Consider the following 23,222-nt stretch of genomic DNA (forward strand, 5'->3'; position numbering starts at 1 on the left):
CCAACTTTTCCGCTTCCTATTTGCAGCAGCATCTGGACCAAAGTGTTGGCACTTTAATCTGCACACTGGTCTGGATTTAAGAAAAGTATAAGGGGCATTAAAACAAACAAAACCATATGAACTCCTGACAAAAATTGTTTGTAATAGATGTTTCATGACATTTTTTTTCTTTAAACACTAGATTTTTTTTTGTCAATTTCTGTTTGGTTTAGTTCATGACAGCATTCTCAGAAACCATGCATCCATTTTGAAGTTTAATGCTAACATAATGTGTTAGAATAATGTGTGTAATTACACACATAATAATTACACACAGTGGTGGGGGAATCACAAAAAGCTGGTAAGCCAAACAAAGTACTTGAGAAACTGATACAGTATGTTGTAATCTATTATATCTTGAGGATAAATTAAAACAATCAAACATTTAAAATCAATTTGTAAGCAATGCCTCACTCAGGTGTCATATGGCTGGATGCCATGGAGCTCTTCCAAAAAAAAGAAAGGTGTGACAATTATTTCAGCTTCTGTCTCTGCAACAATCCCAATATCTCACCACAGCCAAGAAAATGACTAAGACATATGCACAAAGTCCAGCAAGTTGAGGCAAGTGACTCTGCAAACAGAAATATGTTTAGGCAACTAAATACAATATAAAAATACAAACATGGCATTGTTGAATGTCTCAACAACTACAATATGGGATGGATTGTACACACATTCATGTTCATCTCAGGATGAATTTTGATGACTTTGGTGTCCCCCTAACATTTTAATCCCCATCAGTGTCAGATGTGCTTTGGGTAACATGGTGAACATGGTCAACATTATACCTGCTAAACATATGCACATTAACTTTGTCATTGTGAGCATGTGGGCATTTAGTTCAAATAACCGCCGTGCAGCTGCCTCACATTCCAGTTGTGTCGTGACTGTCAGAGTTAATCAGCTGTTCAAGCACTGATGGTGGTTTGTGGTCCATCAGAACTCATTGACACGTCCAAAATCAAGCTCACTGTTGGTCCCAATGGCTACACTGGTCGAGGAAATAACTAGCTCTCATATGGCGCTTTTCCACTACACAGTTCCAGCACGGCTCGACTCGTTTTTTTTGCTTTTCCACTAGGGATAGTACCTGGTACTTTTTTTATATACCTGCTCTGGTGAGGTTCCAAGTGAGCCGAGCCGATACTAAATGTGACGTCAACAGACTGCCGGCCACTGATTGGTCAGAAGAGTTGTCGTCATGAGCCGTCCCAAACAAGAATCAAATCCGGCATTTTTAAATACCGGCAACAACGTTACCCCCATACGGCTCAATTTTCTTGCTTTGTGTTTGACAGAAAGCCACATACAGCAGCAAGTACACCACTGCCTCAATGTCCTCCATTGTTTATGTGTTTTGTGTCGCGTATAAAACGAAGTCACAGCAGTTTCACTGAGCCGTGCTATGACAACCCCGTCCACGTTGAGTAGTTACTTTTTTGTAATGGAAAAGGTCATTCATGGAACCGTACCGAGGCGAGGCGAGCTGAGTAGTGCTAGAACTGTATAGTGGAAAAGTGCCAATAGAAAGGTTGGAGAAAAAGATTGCCAAAAGCTCTCTTTAAGTCTTCATAGCAAAACAAGTGTAGATGTAAAGTATATAAGATTGATGATGGCTCAGTGCCATAATGTAGTGCATGTACCAGATTACTGGAAATGGAACGCTGAAAGTAAACGGCCCCCATAAAAAAAAAACGTATTAACCAAAGCTTTCTCTGAGTCAAAACATCCATCATAAATGCCTTCAAGTTTCTCTGGAGTCATGTGAGCTGTAAAACAACTGGGGGAAAAAAACATGATATTAATCCTTTATCATACCCAGTCAGGTTTAGTTTCTGGAAGGTCCGCACAAGGAGTTTGTTTTTTAATCAGGGTCATTTAGTTATAAATATAATTTCGTAATTTATTAAACTTTCTTTTGCACCATTAACCTGCAAAATATGGAGTTGTAAATGCTATGCTGTTAACAGGGTTTTGGTGAAACTGTGCATTGCTAATAATGCTTAAACAAATAAAAATGAGCCAATACTTTGACTTACATAATATAAACTATTTTTCACAGGGTGGAGCATAGAGAAGATTTACACGAACTTAGAAGAAAGTTAATTTATTGTACATTACTGTGCAAACACATCCATCTTTAATTCAGTCCCACTTTAAGATACTGGAAAGGATGCAAACATGTTATGCATAATGCTGTACTGTGTTGTTGATTTATTCTGATAATTGCAAAAAAATGAACGTGTTGAGAAAAATGCAGAATCAAGTATGAAAATCATTAGTATTGCATAAAGTTAGGATTACATGTGCATAGAAATAGATAGATTTATTTGACACAAGCAATACATAGGATTTAAAAAGCAAGCAGCATAGATAAAATATTCCCCTCCTGTCCCTAGTCCTATGTTTGAAGAGGGCTCTATTTCCCCGACTAGCTCTGATACACATGACATTACCACCACCAATTTATTATTTTTTCAATTGTTCACTTCATTTATTCCTTCTTTTTTTTACACTACTGTAAACTTTACACTTTCAGCACTCTGAGTGGAAATGCAACAGCAGCAAACTAAAAAAACAACAACAACAAAAACCCTTCCTAAGAATTACAATCCAAGGTAACTTTATATCCTTCATAAATAGCCATTGTCACACAATGATTCATACTAAGTTTAGTGACTTGTTGTCGCTCACACAGACACACACACACACACAGATCTCTGAGTTGTTTTCTTTTGTATACAGTGTCATTTGTTTCCTCTAAAGCATTCGGTGACAAACTGATTCAATAAAAGCCTTTTCTTATAAATGAATCTCACTCAACTAAACATAAATAATATACCGTACAGTTCATAATAAAGACATTTTTGGTAAAATCTCAATTACAGTGGATATTTCAAAGTGCTAAAACGTTTGAGTGGTGCACAAAAAGTCTGCTTACACTTGTGTGCCATTCTGTCTGTACCACATTGAAGTGTAGATATCATCATCATCATCATCATAATCACCATCATCACTGTCCTCTGGCTCAGAGTCCTCCTGGAAGCTAGAGTTGGAGGTGGACTTGAGCTGGAAGGAATTTGAATGAAAACATAAATGCCACAACACCTGTAATACTTCTGGAAGGTGACTAAACAATTCAAGTAAGAATGCAGTTGGCAGCATGTCAGTGCATTAAGTCTCCACTGGCTTTGTTAATTACGGAAAAGTATGTCAATGTAGCACAAGCCTTAATAATTGGTGTTATTTAATCAAAATTAATCCTAAGAATAACAACAACAAACGGTAATTTTTCTGGGACATATCATCTGTAAGCAGATGCACAAAGACGTATTCATGCAAGTAGGCTCTCTTTAAAAGACAAGCACCCGGTTTTTCTACCAAAACTATGTTAGAATATGATGATTTGTGGCTGCAAACAAACTCATTGACTGGATTTTGTTCATTTTTTTAAATGTTAGAAGTTTAATCAATCAGAGAGGTAACTTTATTCGTGCCAAAAGTGGGTCAGGTGCTTGATTGGCTTTATTTTACACAGCTGCACCCTGTGCATAGAAATACCAGTAGAAAGCATGATTGCCGTCCCTTGTTCAGTTGGTAGAAAACAAAGCTGTGTCTCATTCTCATTATCTTGTCAGCTTCCTGTTTTTTTTTTTTGTTATTTTATTTTATCTTTGAGGCATAAATGACTGCTATATTGATATTTGGTTAGGGTTAGTTTAGGGTTAGGGCTTTATAGTTTTGAGTTTGAATGAGAAAGTGCGTGTCTGAATCTTATCATTAAATAACTAAATAGTAGAAAAAATCTCACATAGTTTTTTGCCATTTGCCAGCAGTGCTTTAAACCAAAGACTTATCATTATTAGTGTTGTTGGTAATCATAGTATCAGTTTTAGTAAATGTAATAGCTGAGTTTTGTAACAGTTGTACATCACAGACAACTAAACGATAGCAGTAACATTTGTTGTAGTTATAGTATGAGTAGTAGTTACCTTTTTGCCTGCCAAGTACTCATCTTTGCTTTCAGGCTTTGGGTCTTTGCGCTCTGTGTCCGTAAAGGCTACATAATGAATCAGGGTGTATATTCTGGATAAAAACACAACAGGAAAGATAGACTTTAACAATTTTTAACATTATGAGCATCAAAAACGTGTTGAAAAGAGGATTTGGTGTTTTGTACCTGTGGTAAAACATGGTGAGGAACTGGATCAAAATGGACAAAGCGAATCCGAGAATGAACATGAAGCCAATGGGCTCCACCGTGATATCGCCGTCTTTTTCCAGTAGGAGGTTGATCTTGGGGATCTTGATGGTCAAGGTGGTGCCGAAGAACTGGAGGCTGAACGTCGCCACCAGCCACAGGGCGTTAACGATGAAGAAGGCAAAGTTTATCTGTGTGTTTATGACAAAGATAAGCTTCAGTTAATCACATTGAACATTGGTTTCCTTTTAAGTATATAACAGTTCATCATACCGACTATACCTTGTTTCTCAGCTCTCGCAAGTCATCAGCGATTTTTTCCTGTGTCTCTTTGTCAGTAACCAAAGGTTTCAGGTACTTTTCCTGCAGCTCTTCAAAGAATTTCTCCTCCTCCTGCAGAGAAACGTACATATAACTCAATTAATTATTCTGAAGATAGATCATGATGAAGCAGCTTGAAACTCATGTAGCAGGTCGAGCAAAAAACTAAACTGTGTATGTATTTAGCCTCCTGGTATTCCCAAAGATGTATTATTGCTTTCACTGTTTGAGTTTAGCCGCAACAGTATAAATAACAACACAGACACAGCAAATAACAAAAGACTAATTCTATTCCTCAGTGGCACGTAAAGTCAGTTTTTGCCCCGAAACTGAATATGGTGAGCATCATTTCGACATTAGACAAAGGTGATTAAAATATAATTTGAGACAGATAATCATACTAAACTGATAAAACAAAGAATTAACCTGGTTGAGTGTGTCCTCCTGCAGGTGCATGTCATCAGACAAAGACTTTAAGTCTCTGACCCAACCTGAAGCGAAGAGCAAGACAGGAGATTATTAGAGAACGTGACATCTAGTGTGTTGGAAATCAACATTTTTGCAGCAGATTCATACTGATTTATGCCAAATCATCAGGACTTACAGTGGGGTTCTTCAGGACAGTCGAAAGAAGACTGCTGAGGCCTGAAATGCAATCAGAAATATTATCAGTATCATCTCACACTTTTTATGGGTGACACATCAAATTTCAATCTGTGTTCCAGCATCATAAAATACCTCTCCTCTTTCTCGGGGATGTGCACGTCCTCTACAATAGTGTTTTGGGGCTGAAGTTCAGGCTGTGTGTGCTCTGGGATCTGGTTCTCTTGGCTGACATTGAGCTCCTCACTAGCTCCTTGTCTGGACTTTTTACAACATTTGATCCACGAGAGGAAACGTGTGAAGGTGCTTATGGCTGCAGGGATGAAAATTACTTCAGTCAGCTCAAGCTCTAATACTTGTTTGGTGTTACTCTGTGAATAGAATAAACACTTTTTAACCTTATCTTTAGTTGTATCTAGTATCTACCTTTCTTAGATGTTGTTTGCGGCTGGGTGGTTGTAGTGGCAGCTCCAGTGGCAGGCTTTGTCTCCCTGGTGCCCCAAGATGAATTGGTCATGTTAACCATGGAGTAAATAGTGAGCAGGAGGTAGGCGCTAGGGACACAGATAATGTAGAGAAAGCCGTGGAATAACAGCAGAAATTCCTGTGGATGCATCATCGCAGTGATGATGTACATGAGCGCCATGGCCACAACAAAGAGGCTGCTGGGTGTCAAGATGGTTTGGTCCCTCACCATTGATACTGATGGGAAGTAAAGTGGTGGAGAAATATTGAGATTAACGCAGCATTAAACAGGTCTTCATGTATAAATAAAGTAGCTACATAAATGTCTGCATAGTTATGCCTGTTAACATTTAACTCACCTATAATGGACATCGTCACCACCAACATTAGAAATGCATATAAGATACTCAAGATTGCTGCAATCGTGACCTGAGTATCTGGTTTGAGTTTGAAGCAAAGACCCAGGTAGATGGCAGGAGGGATCACAGCCATGATGAGGGCAGCGTTCGAAGAGACCTTGAAGATGAAGCTCAAACTTCCTGAAATACACAATAGATGGGCCTAAGTTTTACATATTCTTCTTGCATAAAAATCCAGTGGACCTCAAAATTATAGTTCACAAAGGATTATGTTCTAACCTGCGACCAAAAGGCAGATGGTGGCGGGTGCCACTATGACTGATACCATTGCAAAGAGCTGGTAGAACATGTAGAGTTTGGACATGGATCTATTCTTCTTGGCAACTGTGTTGGTGGATCCTAGCAGATCCACAACATTAGCCATTGTGGACGGTCCCCAACGCCGACGCTAATGGTGCAAAGAGCCATGAACGTTACTGATGTGATAATGTGATTAAAATGATGTGAAAAAATACAAGCACTGCAGAGCGGTTTTCCAGCTAAATTACTTTAAACCAGTGAGATCTACAGTCAGAAATCTATCTGATTTGGAAATGTCGATTTTGGAATGGAATATGTTTTTTGTTTTTTTCCCAAATCTTTGTATGTAATCTATTGAGATTTTGATCAGTCCCTGCACTCACTTGGTTGTAGAGTTCTTTGAAGTCCTCTGGGGCATTGGTGTAGGCATCAGATGCTGCAACATACTCCACTCTCCATCCCTGCTTCAGCAGTAGTGTACACAGCCAACGGTCTTCACCTGCAGGTTACCGAGAATTCATTTATATAAATGAGGGACTGACAAATCATATAGGATGTCAGTAAGACTGAGTTCCAAGACAGGAAGTTCTAAGAAACAGCATCCCTTACCTTGATCGTACTGGATGTGGTGACTCGCCTCGGTGGATTTGGTGGAGTATCTCTTCATCACGTTGTCGTCCATAAGAGCATCTCCTCTGAACAGGCTGAAGCACCCAGGGCTGCACAGCACACAACCGATCACGTGCTCTGCGGTCTTTTGTAGCCAGTGGCTGATGGCATATTCAAACTTCTGAAACCAAACTGCAGGACCTACCCAGGAAATACACAAGCATCGTTAACCTCAGTGCAACGATGCTACCCACTGCTGCCTGTTGCTTTTAGAGGTATTTGTTTTGTTAGTCCCTCTCTGGTAAATCTCTCAACTGCTTTTTTAAAAATGATTTTACTATGTGCCAACCTGAACCGGTGGGGTGAATCCTGCCACATGCTGCCCCTACATGAGGGTACATTTTCAGACGATCGATGAGCAGCATCACAGCAGTTGGCTGGAAATCTGTGTCCCCATCCAAAGCAAGGATGTAGGTGTTGTGCTTCTCTTTCTGAAGGAAAAGGCACAGTTTGCTCTGTCTTACAGTACATTTATGTCAAAGCTATTTCATTGAGAAATGCTATCCATCCATGTTCTTGCATGTGCATTTCTGCTTTTCTCACCTCGATCTCTTTTTGCAGATCTTTCTCATTCTCTCCTCTCTGCAAGCGTTTGTAGTATTTGGTCATGAGTTTCCAGCCCAAAAGATAAAAAAGGTACATGACCTAGGAAAGACAAAAGAAGTTAAAACACATTTGTCTCATGTTGCATTGTTGAGTTGAAGAGATTTCATAAATATATGAGTCTCTAGCAAGTCAGTTCCCTACCTGAGACCACCTCTTCTTGTGGCGGATGAGCTCTTTGTTCTTGAAGTGAACCACAATGTTGTTACCGTGAGGCATGGTGAGCACAAGACGACCTCCATACGGAGTCTTTATGATCTTCTGATCAGGGACCTGCTGCTGCTTTTTGAATAACTTCTCATCAATGTTCACGAAGATGCTGGTAACAGAGAATAGGTGATAGTGATTTGTACTTCATGGAAAATGTGTGTTTAATGCACCATCATGGCAGACAATTTGTTAGGTGGTTCATACCCGTAAACTTCTGTGAGGACTCCCACAAGGGTTTTTGCAAATTCGTTGAGTTCAGGCCCCTGACGCCCCGGAACAGTAGTGAATGCGTCATCAAAGTAGATATGGGCTTCAAAGGTGAAATCATTGAACTTTGGGACTCTCTTTGGGTCTTTGTCTGAGTCTTCATTTGGTCTGTACTTGTCCAGTCTGCAATAATCAGAAAATCACAAAGAAGAAAAGTGAGAAAATCCACTGTAAGGAAATAATTGATGAAGTTGTTAACAATTTTCTGTTGAAACTGGCTGAGCTGAGACCTTAGCTCTGAAATCTCTTTGGTGTGAAGAAGTTCAAAATATAATTTACCTCAAGGATTCCACAGAGAAAGAAACTGTTGTAAATGAAGGTAACGTTAAGTAACAGCTAAATTACAGAATGTAACTCACCTGAAGATTGAAATAATGATTTTAATCATCTCATCGTAGGTCTCATGCCACATGGTTGCACACAGATACACCATTGCTTTCTCCAACACCTGAAAGCCTCTGAAATGAAAAGATTTGCAAATTTGCGAAATTCTTGTTTCCAGTCCTAGCTAGATAAACTCTTCTTCTACACATTCACTTTACTAACCAAGTCCAAACACACCTTGAAGAATGAAAGATCTGACTTTTGATGATTACTCCTACACGGAGACCTCAGACTTACCTCCTCGATTTGTCTTTGATCTGAATTTCAAATCGGGTGTTGAAGAGAAGGGACTGTTCGATAAAAGCTCCTTCATAGAGCCTCCTGATGAACAGGTCCTGGGTCCTCTGAATGCGATGCAAGTGGAGGTGCCACAAATGGATGGTGGCCAACACAAGACCGAGCCACCAAGCCACTGATGAACCTGATGGAGGATAAACAAACCATTTAACGATTTCAACCTCCGACAGGATGAAATATTTTAGTGTATTCAGAAAAATACAGAGCTGCCTAATAAATTGAATGTCAAGTCTCCATTTTTCCATGAAAATTATGCACTAACAAAATAACAATGTAGAGTTTTTGTTCATTTCTAATTTGTTTATAAACAAATTTACATCATGATACAAAGATACTGAGACTAGATTATTTTTCATAAAAGCCTTGGCTCTTTCATAACCATGAGCACTGTTGCTGACAGGTATATAGGACGGGTTGCGATGGCCTACAGAATCTCCACATTTGGGCTACATGCAAATTAAAAAATAATTTGTGCCAAACTACATTGTAGAGGATACAAAGCTCAAGTCTATTACCTGTTAGTAGACCGATGTCTGTTATGTTGGACATATCCAGGAAGCACAGAGTGTGTGTAACGTCCAAAACCAGATGTGGGAACACACTGCCATTCAGGCTTTGGTTTCTTGCAAACACAGCTTCAGTGCAGTAGCCTGTGAAGTTGACGTTTGCGGTCCCGTTCAGACTTATTCTGTAGTCCTGATAGTAAACAATAACGGGGATGATCAGCAGAGCCATCACAGCCAGAGAGGCCAGGTACAGAGGCAGGATGAAGCATCGTCGCAGGGCATGCATCTTACAAGCAGTAACTGCAAACCAGTGACACAGTGCTGAGCTAATTAGCTGGACTCCGATGGTGATGACTATAATCCTTGTCTCACGACTCGGGATGGAAGTAACTACATCCCAGTCCATCTTGGACAGAGGGACGTATGCACCGAGCACAGAGGCGGTCACCCCGATTCTCAGCATGCTGGAGAGGATGTGCAGCATGTTCTGACTCCTTTTCATGTCTTTGCAAAAGTTCTTGAGGAAGTTGGATTTGCTCTTCTCACCGATCTGTGTGAAGTAGTTCTCCCACCAGTTGAAAGACACCAAGAATGACCCACCGACAGCCAGTCCGACCCAAATCGCTGTCTTGGTATCCTTCATGATGTATAAGACAATGAACAAGACATGACCGATCAAAATGAGGACGAAAGCAGTGATTGACGGCAGCAGGTAGCGGTTTCTTTCTTTGGCGGTGCACTGGGCAACCACCTGCAGGAGCGCAGAGAGGATCCCTATGCTGTTCAGTATGGTCACGTTGGTCACGATGTCCAAGTGTGGCATGGCTACAATAGTGAGAACTGCTGCACCCAGAGACACCAGAAACTCGAAGAACAGAACCTGAAGGAGAAGCAGAAGAAGGTGAGAAAAAGGACTAAGACACATGCTGTGCTCTGTTTTTGGCATCAGCTAGAGAGTAAAAACAGTTACATAATATAACTGGAACCTGTCTCACCAGAGCAATGGTTGTTTTTCTTGGAGGCTTTGATGTTTTGTAACATGCTTTCCAGAAGCTTTTGAGGAAAAGAATGACGCTGGATGAGATGAGAGAGCAGCCGATACACAGCAGAGCGACAGGTTTCTGGTCCGCTGGGAGGATCTTTGTGTCTTCATTGGCGTAGGTGATCATGAGGAGGAAAGAAGTCTAAAAGTGATAAATGAAAGCTGTTATTGTTTAATCTGTTGTTAATACTGCAATGTGAAAAGAGCGTCTGCTACCTAGACAATGACTTGGTGGGTCTGAGTTAATATGACAAAATTAAGTTTATATTCTATGATTGAAAGCAGGTATGGACAACAATTATTATGATTATTATTATTATTATTATTATTATTATTATTATTATTATTATTATTATTATTTGATTTGATTTATTTCGAACGTTTATGAGTAAGACAAAAAAAGTAATCAAAAAAACAAACAAACAAACAAAACCAATGAGAATAGTCAAAACAACAATAATAATGTGAACCCAACATGTCCGAAAAGGAGTTCCCCACCCAATCTGTTCCACAACCTCACTCCACAAACAGAAACACAACAACTTTTTAATGTTGTGCGTGCCCGCTGATGTTTTAAATCGATTATAACCCCCAACTCTGTTGAAAAACTATTTCTGAATATTTCCAGGAAATATATTGCTTTGTACATGATTTGTGCTGTTTGAAAATGAACCAGGTCTGTGAGTCATGAGAAATCATTATTATTATTATTGTCAAGTCAAAGTTTATTTAAAGTGCAAAACCACAGCCGGATATGAATTTAAAAAACAACATAATAATACATAATAGAAAATTCATAGAGGACTCAATACACAGAAAATCATTTGAAATTAGTGAATCATGCAACACACGTTATCATATCAATACCAATGATGAATATACATTTTAAAATATAATAATAAAAAATAACAAACCTTGCTACTTATTGCCAATCCGAACACGAGCACACCGACTACGCATAATGAGATTAACTTTAGCAGCTTGATCAGTTTCCATGGCGTCTGTTCATCTTCAATGACCGGGACCTCTCGACAGGTATCCCACGACCTCCTGCTAAAGATACCAAAATGTCAGGTAGGTACAAAATTGGTGAGCTAAGAAAAATATACACATATAAATAATATATAATTAATTGATAATGATAATAATAAATTATGTAGTAAATAGTTAGATACAGACACATACAGTAGCTATATAAAAATTGATAGATATGGATATGAATAAGCATGTAGATATAGATATAAAGTGGAAAAACTTTGTAATATATTGCTTAAAAATATACAGTTATTAATAAATATATTATTTGAAACTACTGCAGATGAATTGTATCTTTAAATGTATCCCAAGAAATGTTACTTAAAAAAATGTGCAATCACCTTTTCCCTCTCTGTGTATTCCTCCAAAAAAAGAAGAAGAAAAATTAAAAGCAAAGTTAAAAGGAAAATCTTAATACAAAATATTAAACATCAAAAAATGAAGTCAATGAGGAACTATTAACAACCAAAATTAATGTTAATAAATACATATATATGTTTAATTATTTTACTTACTTTGGCATATCTCTGTCTTCCTCCATGATGTGTGTTGCAAATGAGTTACCTGTGTCTGACGGTCGAGCTTTATAGAAGTAAGCACCTGAAGCTATGACTCCTGAAAGTAAGCACCTGAAGCAATACCTGGCTGGCACCACCCAACACCTGAATTAACTGCACATGCGTGCTGTACCACTGTACCAGCATATGAAAGTAATTACACTTATATTCCCAGTAGCCAATTGGTTTAAGAAAAACTACAATTACTACACTATTAACCAGGAAATGTAAATAACAAAGTAATCATTCCTACATGCAGCAGTAAAGTTTTTGTGTTAGTTTTTTCTTGCTCTTGCTACAGCAGAGTATAGTATAGAGTATTAACCCAGTATTACACCAATGGGGAGCCAGGAGAGAGAGGTGAAGTTGAGGGGCAAGTTGTTGGAAATGAAGGAGGGACAAAACAGCATAAGGAACATAGAACAGACACTGAATAATGACCAGGGTGGGCAGGATTTGCCACCGCAAATCTAGACCTGGGAGTCTTCATGCAGCGTCACCATCATTAAAGAGAATAAAAAAATTGGATACACCAATAGAAATGTTTTTATTATTATTAATCCAAGTGTTGAGTGTTACAGTAAATCTAACAGTCCCTATAGGCTGCAGCAGGTTGTTGCTCCTCCCATTGTTTTGAAGTGTTGCACCATGTCTTCAGTTCAAGCATTTCAGACACTTTAACAGCTGTGAAGTGAATACAACATGAAATTACGTCAACCACTCACTAATAGTACAAAGATTGATTCTTTTGGGATCATGAATATTGACATCACATTCCATTAGAGTGCTATTTGAGATATATTTTTGTAAATATCTTGCAAAAGTGTGAGTCAAAGATGTTTTTTAATTTAACTTTAAAGCTGCAATTCATAATTTCTATCTTTTTGTGCTCTTGTGAACACCATCAACTGCACGAAGACGAGGGAGGCGTTAGTTAGCTAGTTTTAATGGTTGTAGTTAACATCAGTATAGGGGTGAGGCTCCTGTTCACCTGTTACCTCAGGTTTGGGTTTTCTGTGTGTCCCAGTCAAGGTTTGTAACTTGTTACGCTATTTGTTTTTGAGGATGGCTTCCCTTGTGGAGATTTTCATCCAGGATCCTCCACAGGCTCTAAGCACTATGAAGTTTACATTTCAGATAAGAAGTTAAAGGAGAGTGTGAAGACTTGCTTAAGGGATGGTCTGTTTGAGGCTGGAGTCTTGTGCCGGCAGCCAGTTAACAGTCCAGTGACCAGTGTAGTGCCTAATCCTGGAACTCTAACATTTAAACAACAGAAGGAGTTGCTGCAGTTGCAGTTAAAACAGCAGTTAGAGTTGGAGAGGTTGAAATTTGAAAAGGAATTAGAATTGGAAACTATAAAGCATAAACCTGAGTGTGCAAAGTTGGAAATGCAACAGTATCAATTACAGCTGGTAAAAGAGGGTAAACTTTCAGATATGGGCAGAGCTGATAGTTTTGAGGCCTCAGGGGGCAAGTCTTCTCAGTGTGACCTGGTTATAATCTCTGCCTGCTTCCCAGGTTTAGTGAGTCTGATCCAGATTTTTCTCTGTTTGAGAAGATAGCAGATGCTCGAGACTGGCTGGACTCAGACAGAACGATGCTGCTACAGTGTTTTCTGACAGTATACCCCTCCCTGAGCTACTACCTTATCGTGGTGGAGGGGTTTGCGTGTCCCAATGACCCTTGGAGCTCAGTTGTCGGGGGCATTATGCCCCTGGTAGGGTCTCCCATGGCAAACAGGTCCGGGGAGAGGGACCAGACAAAGCTTAGCTCACAAGAACCCATTATGATGAGTACAATAAATGGTTCTTCGTTTCCCCTGCCCGGGCGCGGGTCAACAGGGGCCCCCCCCTGGAGCCAGGCCTGGGGGTGGGGCTCGATGGCGAGTGCCTGGTGGCCGGGCCGGGGGTTGGACTCTCTTCCACTCTGGGGTTGCCACTGGTGAAAGGCGCCGGGCAGGGGTGGCAATACTTATTGCCCCCCGGCTTGGTGCCTGTATGTTGGAGTTTACCCCGGTGGACGAGAGGGTAACCTCTCTCCGCCTTCTGGTGGGGAGACGGATCCTGACTGTTGTTTGTGCCTATGGTCCAAACAGCAGTTCAGAGTATCCACCCTTTTTGGACTCCTTAGAGGGGGTGCTGGAGAGTGCTCCCTCTGGGGATTCCCTCATCCTGCTGGGGGACTTCAACGCTCTCGTGGCAGCAACAGTGAGACCTGGAAGGGTGTGATTGGGAGGAACGCCCCCCCGATCTGAACCCGAGTGGTGTTTTGTTATTGGACTTCTGTGCTCGTCAAAGATTGTCCATAACGAAAACCATGTTCAAGCATAAGGGTGTCCATATATGCATTTGGCACCAGGACACCCTAGGCCGCAGTTCAATGATTGACTTTGTAGTCGTGTCGTCGGACTTGCGGCCGCATGTCTTGGACACTCGGGCGAAGAGAGGGGTGGAGCTGTCAACTGATCACCACCTGGTGGTGAGTTGGCTCCGATGGTGGGGGAGGATGCCGGTCAGACCTGGCAGACCCAAACGCATTGTGAGGGTCTGCTGGGAACATCTGGCAGAGTCTCCTGTCAGAGAGAGCTTCAACTCCCACCTCCGGGAGAACTTTGACCATGTACCGGGGGAGGCGAGGGACATTGAGTCCGAGTGGGCCATGTTCCGTGCCTCCATTGTCAAGGCGGCCGACCGGTCTTGTGGCCGCAAGGTGGTCGGTGCCTGTTGTGGTGGCAATACCCGAACCCGCTGGTGGACACTGGCGGTGAGGGATGCCGTCAAGCTGAAGAAGGAGTTCTATAGGGCCTTTTTGACCTGTAGGACTCCGGAGGCAGCAGGCAGGTACCGACAGGCCAAGCGGGGGGCGGCTGCGGCAAAAACCCGGACATGGGAGGAGTGCGGTGAGGCCATGGAGAACGACTTCTGGACGGCTTCAAAGAGGTTCTGGACCACCATCCGGTGTCTCAAGAGCGGGAAGCAGTGCACCGTCAACACTGTGTATGGTGGGGACGGTGCGCTGCTGACCTCGACTCGGGACGTTGTGGATCGTGGAAAGAATACTTCGAAGACCTCATCAATCCCACCGACACGCCTTCCGGTAAAGAGGCAGGGCCTGGGGACCCGGGCATGAGCTCTCCTATCTCTGGGGCTGAGGTCGCCAAGGTGGTCAAAAAGCTCCTCGGTGGCAGGGCCCCGGGGGTGGATGAGATCCGCCCGGAGTTCCTCAAGGCCCTGGATGATGTGGAGCTGTCATGGTTGACACGACCCTGCAGCATCACGTGGACATCGGGGGCAGTGCCTCTGGATTGGCAGACTGGGTTGGTGGTCCCTCTTTTTAAGAAGGGGGACCGGAGGGTGTGTTCAAACTATAGGGGGATCACACTCCTCAGCCTCCTTGGTAAGGTCTATTCGGGGGTACTGTAGAAGAGGGTCCGTCGAATAGTCGAACCTCGGATTCAGGAGGAGCAATGTGGTTTTCGTCCGGGTCGTGGAACTGTGGACCAGCTCTACACCCTCTGCAGGATCCTTGAGGGTGCATGGGAGTTTGCCCAACCAGTCCACATGTGTTTTGTGGACTTGGATAAGGCATTCGACCGTGTCCTGTGTGGGGGGTTCTCCGGGAGTATGGGGTGTCAGACCCCCTGATATGGGCCGTCCGTTCCCTGTACAACCGGTGTCAGAGCTTGGTCCGCATTGCCGGCAGTAAGTCTGACTCGTTTCCAGTGGGGGTTGGACTCCGCCAGGGCTGCCCTTTGTCACCAATTATGTTCATAATTTTTATGGACAGGATTTCTAGGCGCAGCCAGGGCGTTGAGGGGGTCCGGTTTGGTGACCTCAGGATTGGGTCACTGCTTTTTGCAGATGATGTGGTCCTGTTGGCTTCATCAGACCGTGACCTCCAACTCTCACTGGATCAGTTCGCTGCAGAGTGTGAAGCAACCGGGATGAGAATCAGCACCTCCAAATCCGAGTCCATGGTCCTCAGCTGGAAAAGGGTGGAGTGCACTCTCCGGGTCAGGGATGAGATCCTGCCCCAAGTGGAGGAGTTTAAGTACCTCGGGGTCTTGTTCACGAGTGAGGGAAGGATGGAGCGAAAGATCGACAGGCGAATCGGTGCGGTGTCCACAGTAATGCGGACTCTGCACAGATCCGTCGTGGTGAAGAGGGAGCTGAGCTGAAAGGCGAAGCTCTCGATTTACCAGTCATCTTCGTTCCTACCCTCACCTATGGTCATGAGCTTTGGGTGGTGACCGAAAGAACGAGATCGCGGGTACAAGCGGCCGAAATGAGCTTCCTCCGTAGGATGGCTGGGCTCTCCCTTAGAGATAGGGTGAGAAGCTCGGTCATCTGGGAGGAGCTCGGAGTAGACCCCCTGCTCCTCCGCGTTGAGAGGAGCCAGATGAGGTGGCTCGGGCATCTAGTTAGGATGCCTCCCGGACGCCTCCCTGGTAAGGTGTTCAGGGCACATCCCACCGGTAGGAGACCCCGGGGAAGACCCAGGACATGCTGAAGAGACTGTCTCTCGGCTGGCCTGGGAACGCCTCGGGAACCCCCGGGAAGAGCTGGACAAAGTGGCTGGGGAGAGGGAAGTCTGGGTTTCCCTGCTTAGGCTGCTGCCCCCGCGAGCCACCCTGGATAAAGCGGCAAGAAGATGAGATGAGATGAGATGAGATGATAGTTTTGAGGCCTCAGGGGGCAAGTCTTCTCAGTGTGACCTGGTTAATAATCTCTGCCTGCTTCCCAGGTTTAGTGAGTCTGATCCAGATTAATTTTTTTCTCTGTTTGAGAGGATAGCAGATGCTCAAGACTGGCTGGACTCAGACAGAACGATGCTGCTACAGTGTGTTCTGACTGGAAAGGCCCAGGAGGCCTACTCTGCTTTAAGTGTAGCAGATAGTAAGTTTTATGACACAGTGAAGGCAGCAGTGTTAAAAGTGTATGAACTTGTGGCAGAGGCATATCGCCAGCGTTTCAGATCTAGGAAGAGGCTGGATAATCAGACCTACACTGAAGTGGCCCGTGATTAGACTTCCCAGTTTAACCGCTGGTGTGCAGCATCTGAAGTTGTTACATTTGATGATCTCTTCAACCTGGTGGTACTGGAACAACTTAAAAACTCTGAGCCTGAGCGGGTAGCTACCTACATTACTGAACATAAGGTAAAAACTCTGAGAGATGCTGCAGTCTTGGCTGATGAGTATGTTCTAACACACAGAATTTTCTGTGACACAACGGGAGCAGCCTTGTCATAGAAATGACAATTATTCTAGTCCAGGAAAGGTAAAAAAACAGCTAACGAGGCAGATCAGCAAAAGTTTAGTCAGGGTGGGCAGAGTTCAGCCGTCAATTCTGAAACCTGTAGGTACTGTCAGGCAAGGGGGCACTGGAAAAAGGAGTGTCCAGTGCTGAAAGCCAGGAGGTCCTCTGGTCAGGTGAAACCTGCTGTTATGGCTGCTCCAGTTATAACATCTGAGAGCAGGGCGTTAGGTCAAGTGCAGGCTTGTACTAAGCCGGTAGCTCCTCAGGTTGACTACTCTGCTTTTGTATCAGATGGGTGGGTCTCTTTGGTAAGGTGGGGTGTAGGTTACCATTCAAATCCTAAGAGATACTGGAGCACTAGATTCTTTCTTTCTTGAGTCTGTGTTACCATTTTCATCCAGGACTGATACTGGTGGATGTGTAATCACACTGGGGATGGGTATGGTTCCATTCTCGGTCCCATTGCATTGGTTGGTTCTCAATTGGGGTCTTGTTCAGGCGGAGGTGTCAGTGGGTGTTCGTCCCCAGTTGCCTGTTTATGGTTTGCATATGATTTTGGGGAATGATTTAGCTGATGACAAGGTGTGGGCCGATGGTCAGCCTAATGTAGTGAAGCCCCCTACGTTCCCCACTGTATTCGCACCCTCTGTGACACCACTGCACTTGGGTGACATTTTCCCAGCCTGTGCCATCACCCGTGCTGCCAGCCGTGATGCCCAGAGGATGGTGGAGCCAGGGTGTTTGGAGTTGCCAGATTATTTGCTGGTTGACCAGTTAGCAGGTTCTCAGGCTGAGCTAGTGGCAGAACAGAAGGCTGTTTCCTCTTTAACGGAGCTGTTTGACAGAGTTGTGCCAGCATCAGAGGTGAGGGATACTGCCCAATGCTATTTCCTCCTAAATTGGTTCGGAAGTCGCTGTCACATGGTGATGCATCTGTAGGAGAGCCAATCTTCCAAGTTGTGTCCCTACGAACCGTCGCAGTAAAGTGCTCCAGACATCACATGGTGACGTGGCAGGTCATCTTGGCGTCCATAAAACCTACAACCATATATTGCAACATTTCTTCTGGCTACGCTTAAAGAGAGACGTTGCTCTTTTCGTTAAGATGTCTCATACCTGTCAGCTCACTGGCAAGTGAAATCAGGTTGTTAAACCTGCTCCTCTAGAGCCAATCCCCGCCATTGGACAGCCATTTGAGCATTTGATCATTGAATGTGTGAGGCCTGGACACAAATATTTGCTGACTGTAATGTGTCAGGTTACCAGGTATCCTGCTGCTTATCCACTTCGCATTATTACAGCAAAAGCAGTGGTTGAAGCTTTGACCCAGTTAATTTCAGTATTTGGCATCCCCAAAGTCATACAGTCTGACCAAGGTTCCAACTTCACATCCCATCTGTTTGCTCAGGTGCTTAAACAGTTACACATAAAGCATAACAAATCAACAGACTACCATGCACAAAGTCAGGGTGCACTTGAACGTTTCCACCAAATGTTGCATGCTTTTTGTACAGAACTGTCGGGTGACTGGGGGGGTGGGCTGCCCTGGTTGCTGTTAGCAGCTCGCCAAGTTGTCCAGGAAAGTACTGGATTCAGCCCGAATGAGCTGGTGTTTGGCCATATCACACTTGTGAGTCTGTGTCTCCACTGCACAAGAGCTTTCCAGCCAAGCCAGTGTTGGTCTCTGGCCCTGTTTTGACATCTCTCATGTCTGAACCAGTGGTAGTTGAGGAGGAAGGAGTGGATATTGCTCCTGTTGATGGGTTGTTGCGGGGCTGGTTGAAAAATTCAGAGACATTACAAGATCTGAATATCCTTGTCGTGCACTTATATGTGGCTAAACGTGAGCAGTTGATTAAACTAATTAACAGCTATCTATCACTGTTTTCTGATAACCCAACCCAAACACAGTTAATTGAGCACGACGTAGATGTTGGAGTTGCTGAGCCCATTAAGCAGCGCTTTTATTGCGTGTCAGATGAGAAGAGGAGACAGTTGGAGGCTGAATTACAGTACATGCTGGATAATGGCATTGCTGAGCCTTGTTCATCAAACTGGGCCTCCCCATGCCTCTTAGTCAAAAAGGCAGATGCTAGTTTGAGGCCCTGCACTGACTATCGTGAGGTGAACAGTATCACTAAACCTGATCTGTATCCACTTCCTCGAGCGACAGCGAGCCACTGTGACCTATCTTGGGAAGGTGGTGGGTCAAGGCCAGGTTTGGATCATTAGGGCACCTGGCTAGGCCTCTACCAAGCTACCAAGGTGATAAATGCCACACTGGTCTCATTCTCTCTCTCTCTCTCTCTCTCTCTCTCTCTCTCTCTCTCTCTCTCTCTCTCTCTCTCTCTCTCTCTCTCTCTCTCTCTCTCTCTCTCTCTCTATCTCTCTCTCCCCTAGGCTCCACGCTGCTACAGGTTCTGGGTTCATTTTGGCGTTTTCCTTTTACACTCAACAGCAGCACACAAATGTCTTAGTCATCCACACACTACATTCACCACTGATGCCACTACTCTCAACACCTCATGCTTTTTGTAGATATGTTGTTTAAGTTACAATAAAACATTTTCATTTGGCACTTCAAATCCTGAATTGTCTCCCCTCCTTGTCACATATGTTGAGCCAGTTTGTGACAGGCTACGCTTGCAAAGTAGCTTCCCCAACACTGTCTAGAATACACCAGGCTACTTGTGTCTTCATTTTAAAGCCTTGCTATGTATGTCACTGAGTTATTAAAAAATCCTCAGTTGAGCCCAGAGTTAATATTCCTGACACGAGGTGTCAGAGCAAGTTTGCTTTCCTATAGTTCCCATAAACTCTGAAGAACTGGTTTCTGGTACTTCACAAATAGAATGAACTGTAACACAGCCTATATTTATAGACACCCCTCAGGGGAGTTTAACTAGGTGATGTTCTTCATAATGTTTGAAGTAGTGTCTCTGTGAATGTGTATAATGATGTGACTTCTTCTCAGGTCTCTCGTGCAAAAGAGATCTTGATGTCAATGAGATTTTCTGAATAATTAAGTAATTCGTTTTTACTTTTTAACTGATCTTACTAACTTTTCTTTCTTTTGCATCATGTAATGCACTATCCTGCACAATTCAATTGTAAATCTAGAGTCATCATCTTTGGAGAATAAATATAAGATATTTTATGGATGTGTTCAGATGAAACAATCAGAAATCGCATCACAGTTTCTGGATGGGAGCATATTTTCACCAGGATGGTTTGTTTGCATAAATGTGTGGAGTATGTTTGGGTAAACTTGTCACATCTGGAAGAACTTGACAGTAAAAAGGTTGTTTCACTGGAAAAATCCACTAATGAGTTTAAATAAAAGTACGTGGCTTAGTTAACTTATATTCACAGTTGTCAAGCAGACGTCACAAAGCGTTTTACAATGCAGCCGACATAGAATACAGCTATAGTGTGAGAGTGTAGGACAGAAGACTGAACAAAGGAGAATGTAAACAGGTGAGTCTCAAACCGCTTCTTAAAGGAGTCAACAGGGCCCACAGACCAGAGAGTCAGAGCCAGTCAGTCAGCAGCCACAAATCAAACACACCCTGTTGTAAGTTATGAGCCAAAGAGTAGGAAGGTGTCTGAACATGCCGTGCTCTAAAAGTGACTAGGTTATGAATTTATTGAGGAGGCTATGTCATGTTTTCTTGCTGGGGCAAGTGAATAGGGAGTTGCCATAATCTGGTATAAATAATAATTTATACAGGGAATATTAATCGTTTAGTTGACAAAGGCGTCAGACAAAAAAAAAAAAAAAGTCTTTGTTTTACTTTTTTCTGTAAGTTGGTGTCACTGTTCCAATGTCACCATTTGGGAATGTCTTCTTCTTCACAGAAATGTATCAATAAATGGTAAAAAATAGTCCAAATTAGAATTGAATTAAATGAAATTAGCAATAATATAGAACAAAGTAAAAGGCAAATGTGCAAGTTATAGTGCAAAAAAACTTAAAGTAGAAATGGGAGTGAGTGCAGTGCATATAGGTAATAGGTCAAGGTAATGTGCACAGGAACTGCAATTAATTGTATAAAAAAATGGATGTTACAAGATTTTTTCATACAAGATTTTTTTTAAATGAATTTTCATGCACTTTAAATTGGATAATGTTGCAGCTGACAATACTGTACAATCAGCCGATCATAGCTGGCAGTGCATTATTTATTGTGGGGGAAAACATACTAAAAACAAACTCACTAACACACAGTTACACTAACTAAAGTGAAGCCCATTTATGTATAGAGCACATTTTAAAATGACCAATGTTAACCAACGTTTTTTCAGAGATGAGCTACAGTCAAATAAAAACTGAGGATCAAAAGAAAAAAAAGAATAAAATGTGAGATTGTGTAAGCCGTCATGTTTCCCTGACTATGAAAATGCTGAAGAAAACAGATGAATCACCCTTTTGTTTTAACTGTGAATATGATCTGCAGCTTTTCCTAAAAGCCCACTGGAACAATTTGCCGTGCTCAGCCTGCATGTTGCGTTTCTATTTCTACATATTTTATGTCTCTGCTTCAGTTTCATATTTACACTCTACAAGGAAGTTAGAGATAACTTTGGAGGGGGGAAAATCATAAGTGAGCTGTCACTAATAATAAACCCGCAGGCTGACTCAATCTTGACAGATTATATAATTTAGAGCCCTAAATTGGCTTCCTTGTGTTTTTAATCTTCCTCACCACACCCAACCTTTTCTTTAATGTGGTGGGGTGAGACTGCAACTTAACACGCAATACACTTTGATAGGCCGACAAGGAAGGACTCTTTTTGTGACAGTACTTCCACCACAGCTCAAACTTTAAATGCATTTTCAGATTCAGATTTAATCTTCAGGTCTCACATTAATAATGTAACATAGCTAAAATGTGACCATTCATAAATCAAAAAGATGCAGAAAAACTGATTCATGCCTTTATCTCAAGCCGACTCGATTACTGTGATGCACTTCTTTCCTCTTGCTCTTTTGTTCCTTTTTGACATTGATTATGCTCCTTGTGATGCACTTTCTTCTCTTCACTTTCTTTTGTTGTAACAGTTGGAGCTGCATTTATTGTATGAAAGGCGCTATACAAATAAACATATATCAATTACGCCCCAAAGCTATGGAACAAACTAAATCAGGGAAGCTAGTTCACTAAATATTTTCAAGAGAAAGCTAAAAGTGTATTTCTTCACTTTGGCTTTCAATTAGTGCACTGCACTTCTTTTAATAGTGGTATTTTTACTTGATTTTTTATATATATAGTATGTTTAGCTACTTTAATAATGTACTATTTTTATTCTTATTCCATCTTATATTACAGTAATGTTTTTATTTATTTATTTTTTAAATATTACTTTATGCTCTATTATTATTATTATCATTATTATTATTATTATTATTTGAAGGGGATCTTTTAATAGTCAGTATGAACAGGAGGAATGATTACAGCGAGGAGGTTTCACTGTTGGACACCTGACTGCTGCTTTAAGACAAACTTGAAAAATTGTGGATCGGCCCTATATTTAATGCTCTATCCTCGTCTGGTTTTTATTTTATTTGTCTCTATTTCTATTTTTCTGTACTTTGTATTATTAGTGGGGTTTTTTGTTTTAATTGTATGATTTAATGTTTCCATGTTTTTACTATTATTGGGTTTTATTTAAATGTTTCAAATTGCATGTTTTTTTATGTTTTTTGTTTCCAATTCTTACTGTTAAATGTTTGTTTTATGTAAAGCACATTAAGTTGCCCCTGGGTATGACATGCACTATATAAATAAACCTGCCTTGCCATGCCTTGCCTTACCTTGCCAAATAGTTTGTCATGCGCTGTGCAGTCCAAATATGTACTGAAGAGTTAACATTCAATGAATTGCAGAGGGAGAGGTCATTTATGATGTGGTTAAATCACCTGCCTATTCTTCCTTTAGTGACACAGATACATGCAACGTTAATTGCTGGTTTTATTAAAGGTTTAGAGCTGTATTTACAACCACAGTTGGTCTTGATAGGTCATATGAAAAAGAAAAATATCTTGAAATAGTTTTTCAGTGGATATAAGAAAACTGTTTGAAATGGGAAAAAAGATGAAAAG

At 42.0% G+C, this 23,222-nt stretch overlaps 1 protein-coding gene across 1 annotated transcript; it reads right to left on the minus strand.

The window, feature by feature from the left end:
* Positions 1–2,979: 2,979 nt before the first annotated feature.
* Positions 2,980–11,845, minus strand: LOC133995868 (chitin synthase chs-2-like). The gene is made up of 22 exons (XM_062435381.1): positions 11,820–11,845; positions 11,184–11,319; positions 10,223–10,411; positions 9,237–10,107; positions 8,662–8,845; positions 8,400–8,498; positions 7,978–8,163; positions 7,708–7,882; positions 7,504–7,605; positions 7,250–7,385; positions 6,901–7,101; positions 6,675–6,790; positions 6,271–6,439; positions 5,992–6,171; positions 5,594–5,869; positions 5,303–5,480; positions 5,169–5,209; positions 4,991–5,055; positions 4,526–4,636; positions 4,223–4,434; positions 4,035–4,128; positions 2,980–3,111 (listed from the first exon to the last, which is right to left on the minus strand). The coding sequence occupies exons 1-22, from the start codon at positions 11,843–11,845 to the stop codon at positions 2,980–2,982; spliced, it is 3,879 nt and encodes a 1,292-aa protein (XP_062291365.1).
* Between the last annotated feature and the right edge of the window lie 11,377 nt (positions 11,846–23,222).

This window comes from Scomber scombrus, chromosome 16, assembly GCF_963691925.1.
Source record: "Scomber scombrus chromosome 16, fScoSco1.1, whole genome shotgun sequence".
NCBI lineage: Eukaryota > Metazoa > Chordata > Actinopteri > Scombriformes > Scombridae > Scomber > Scomber scombrus.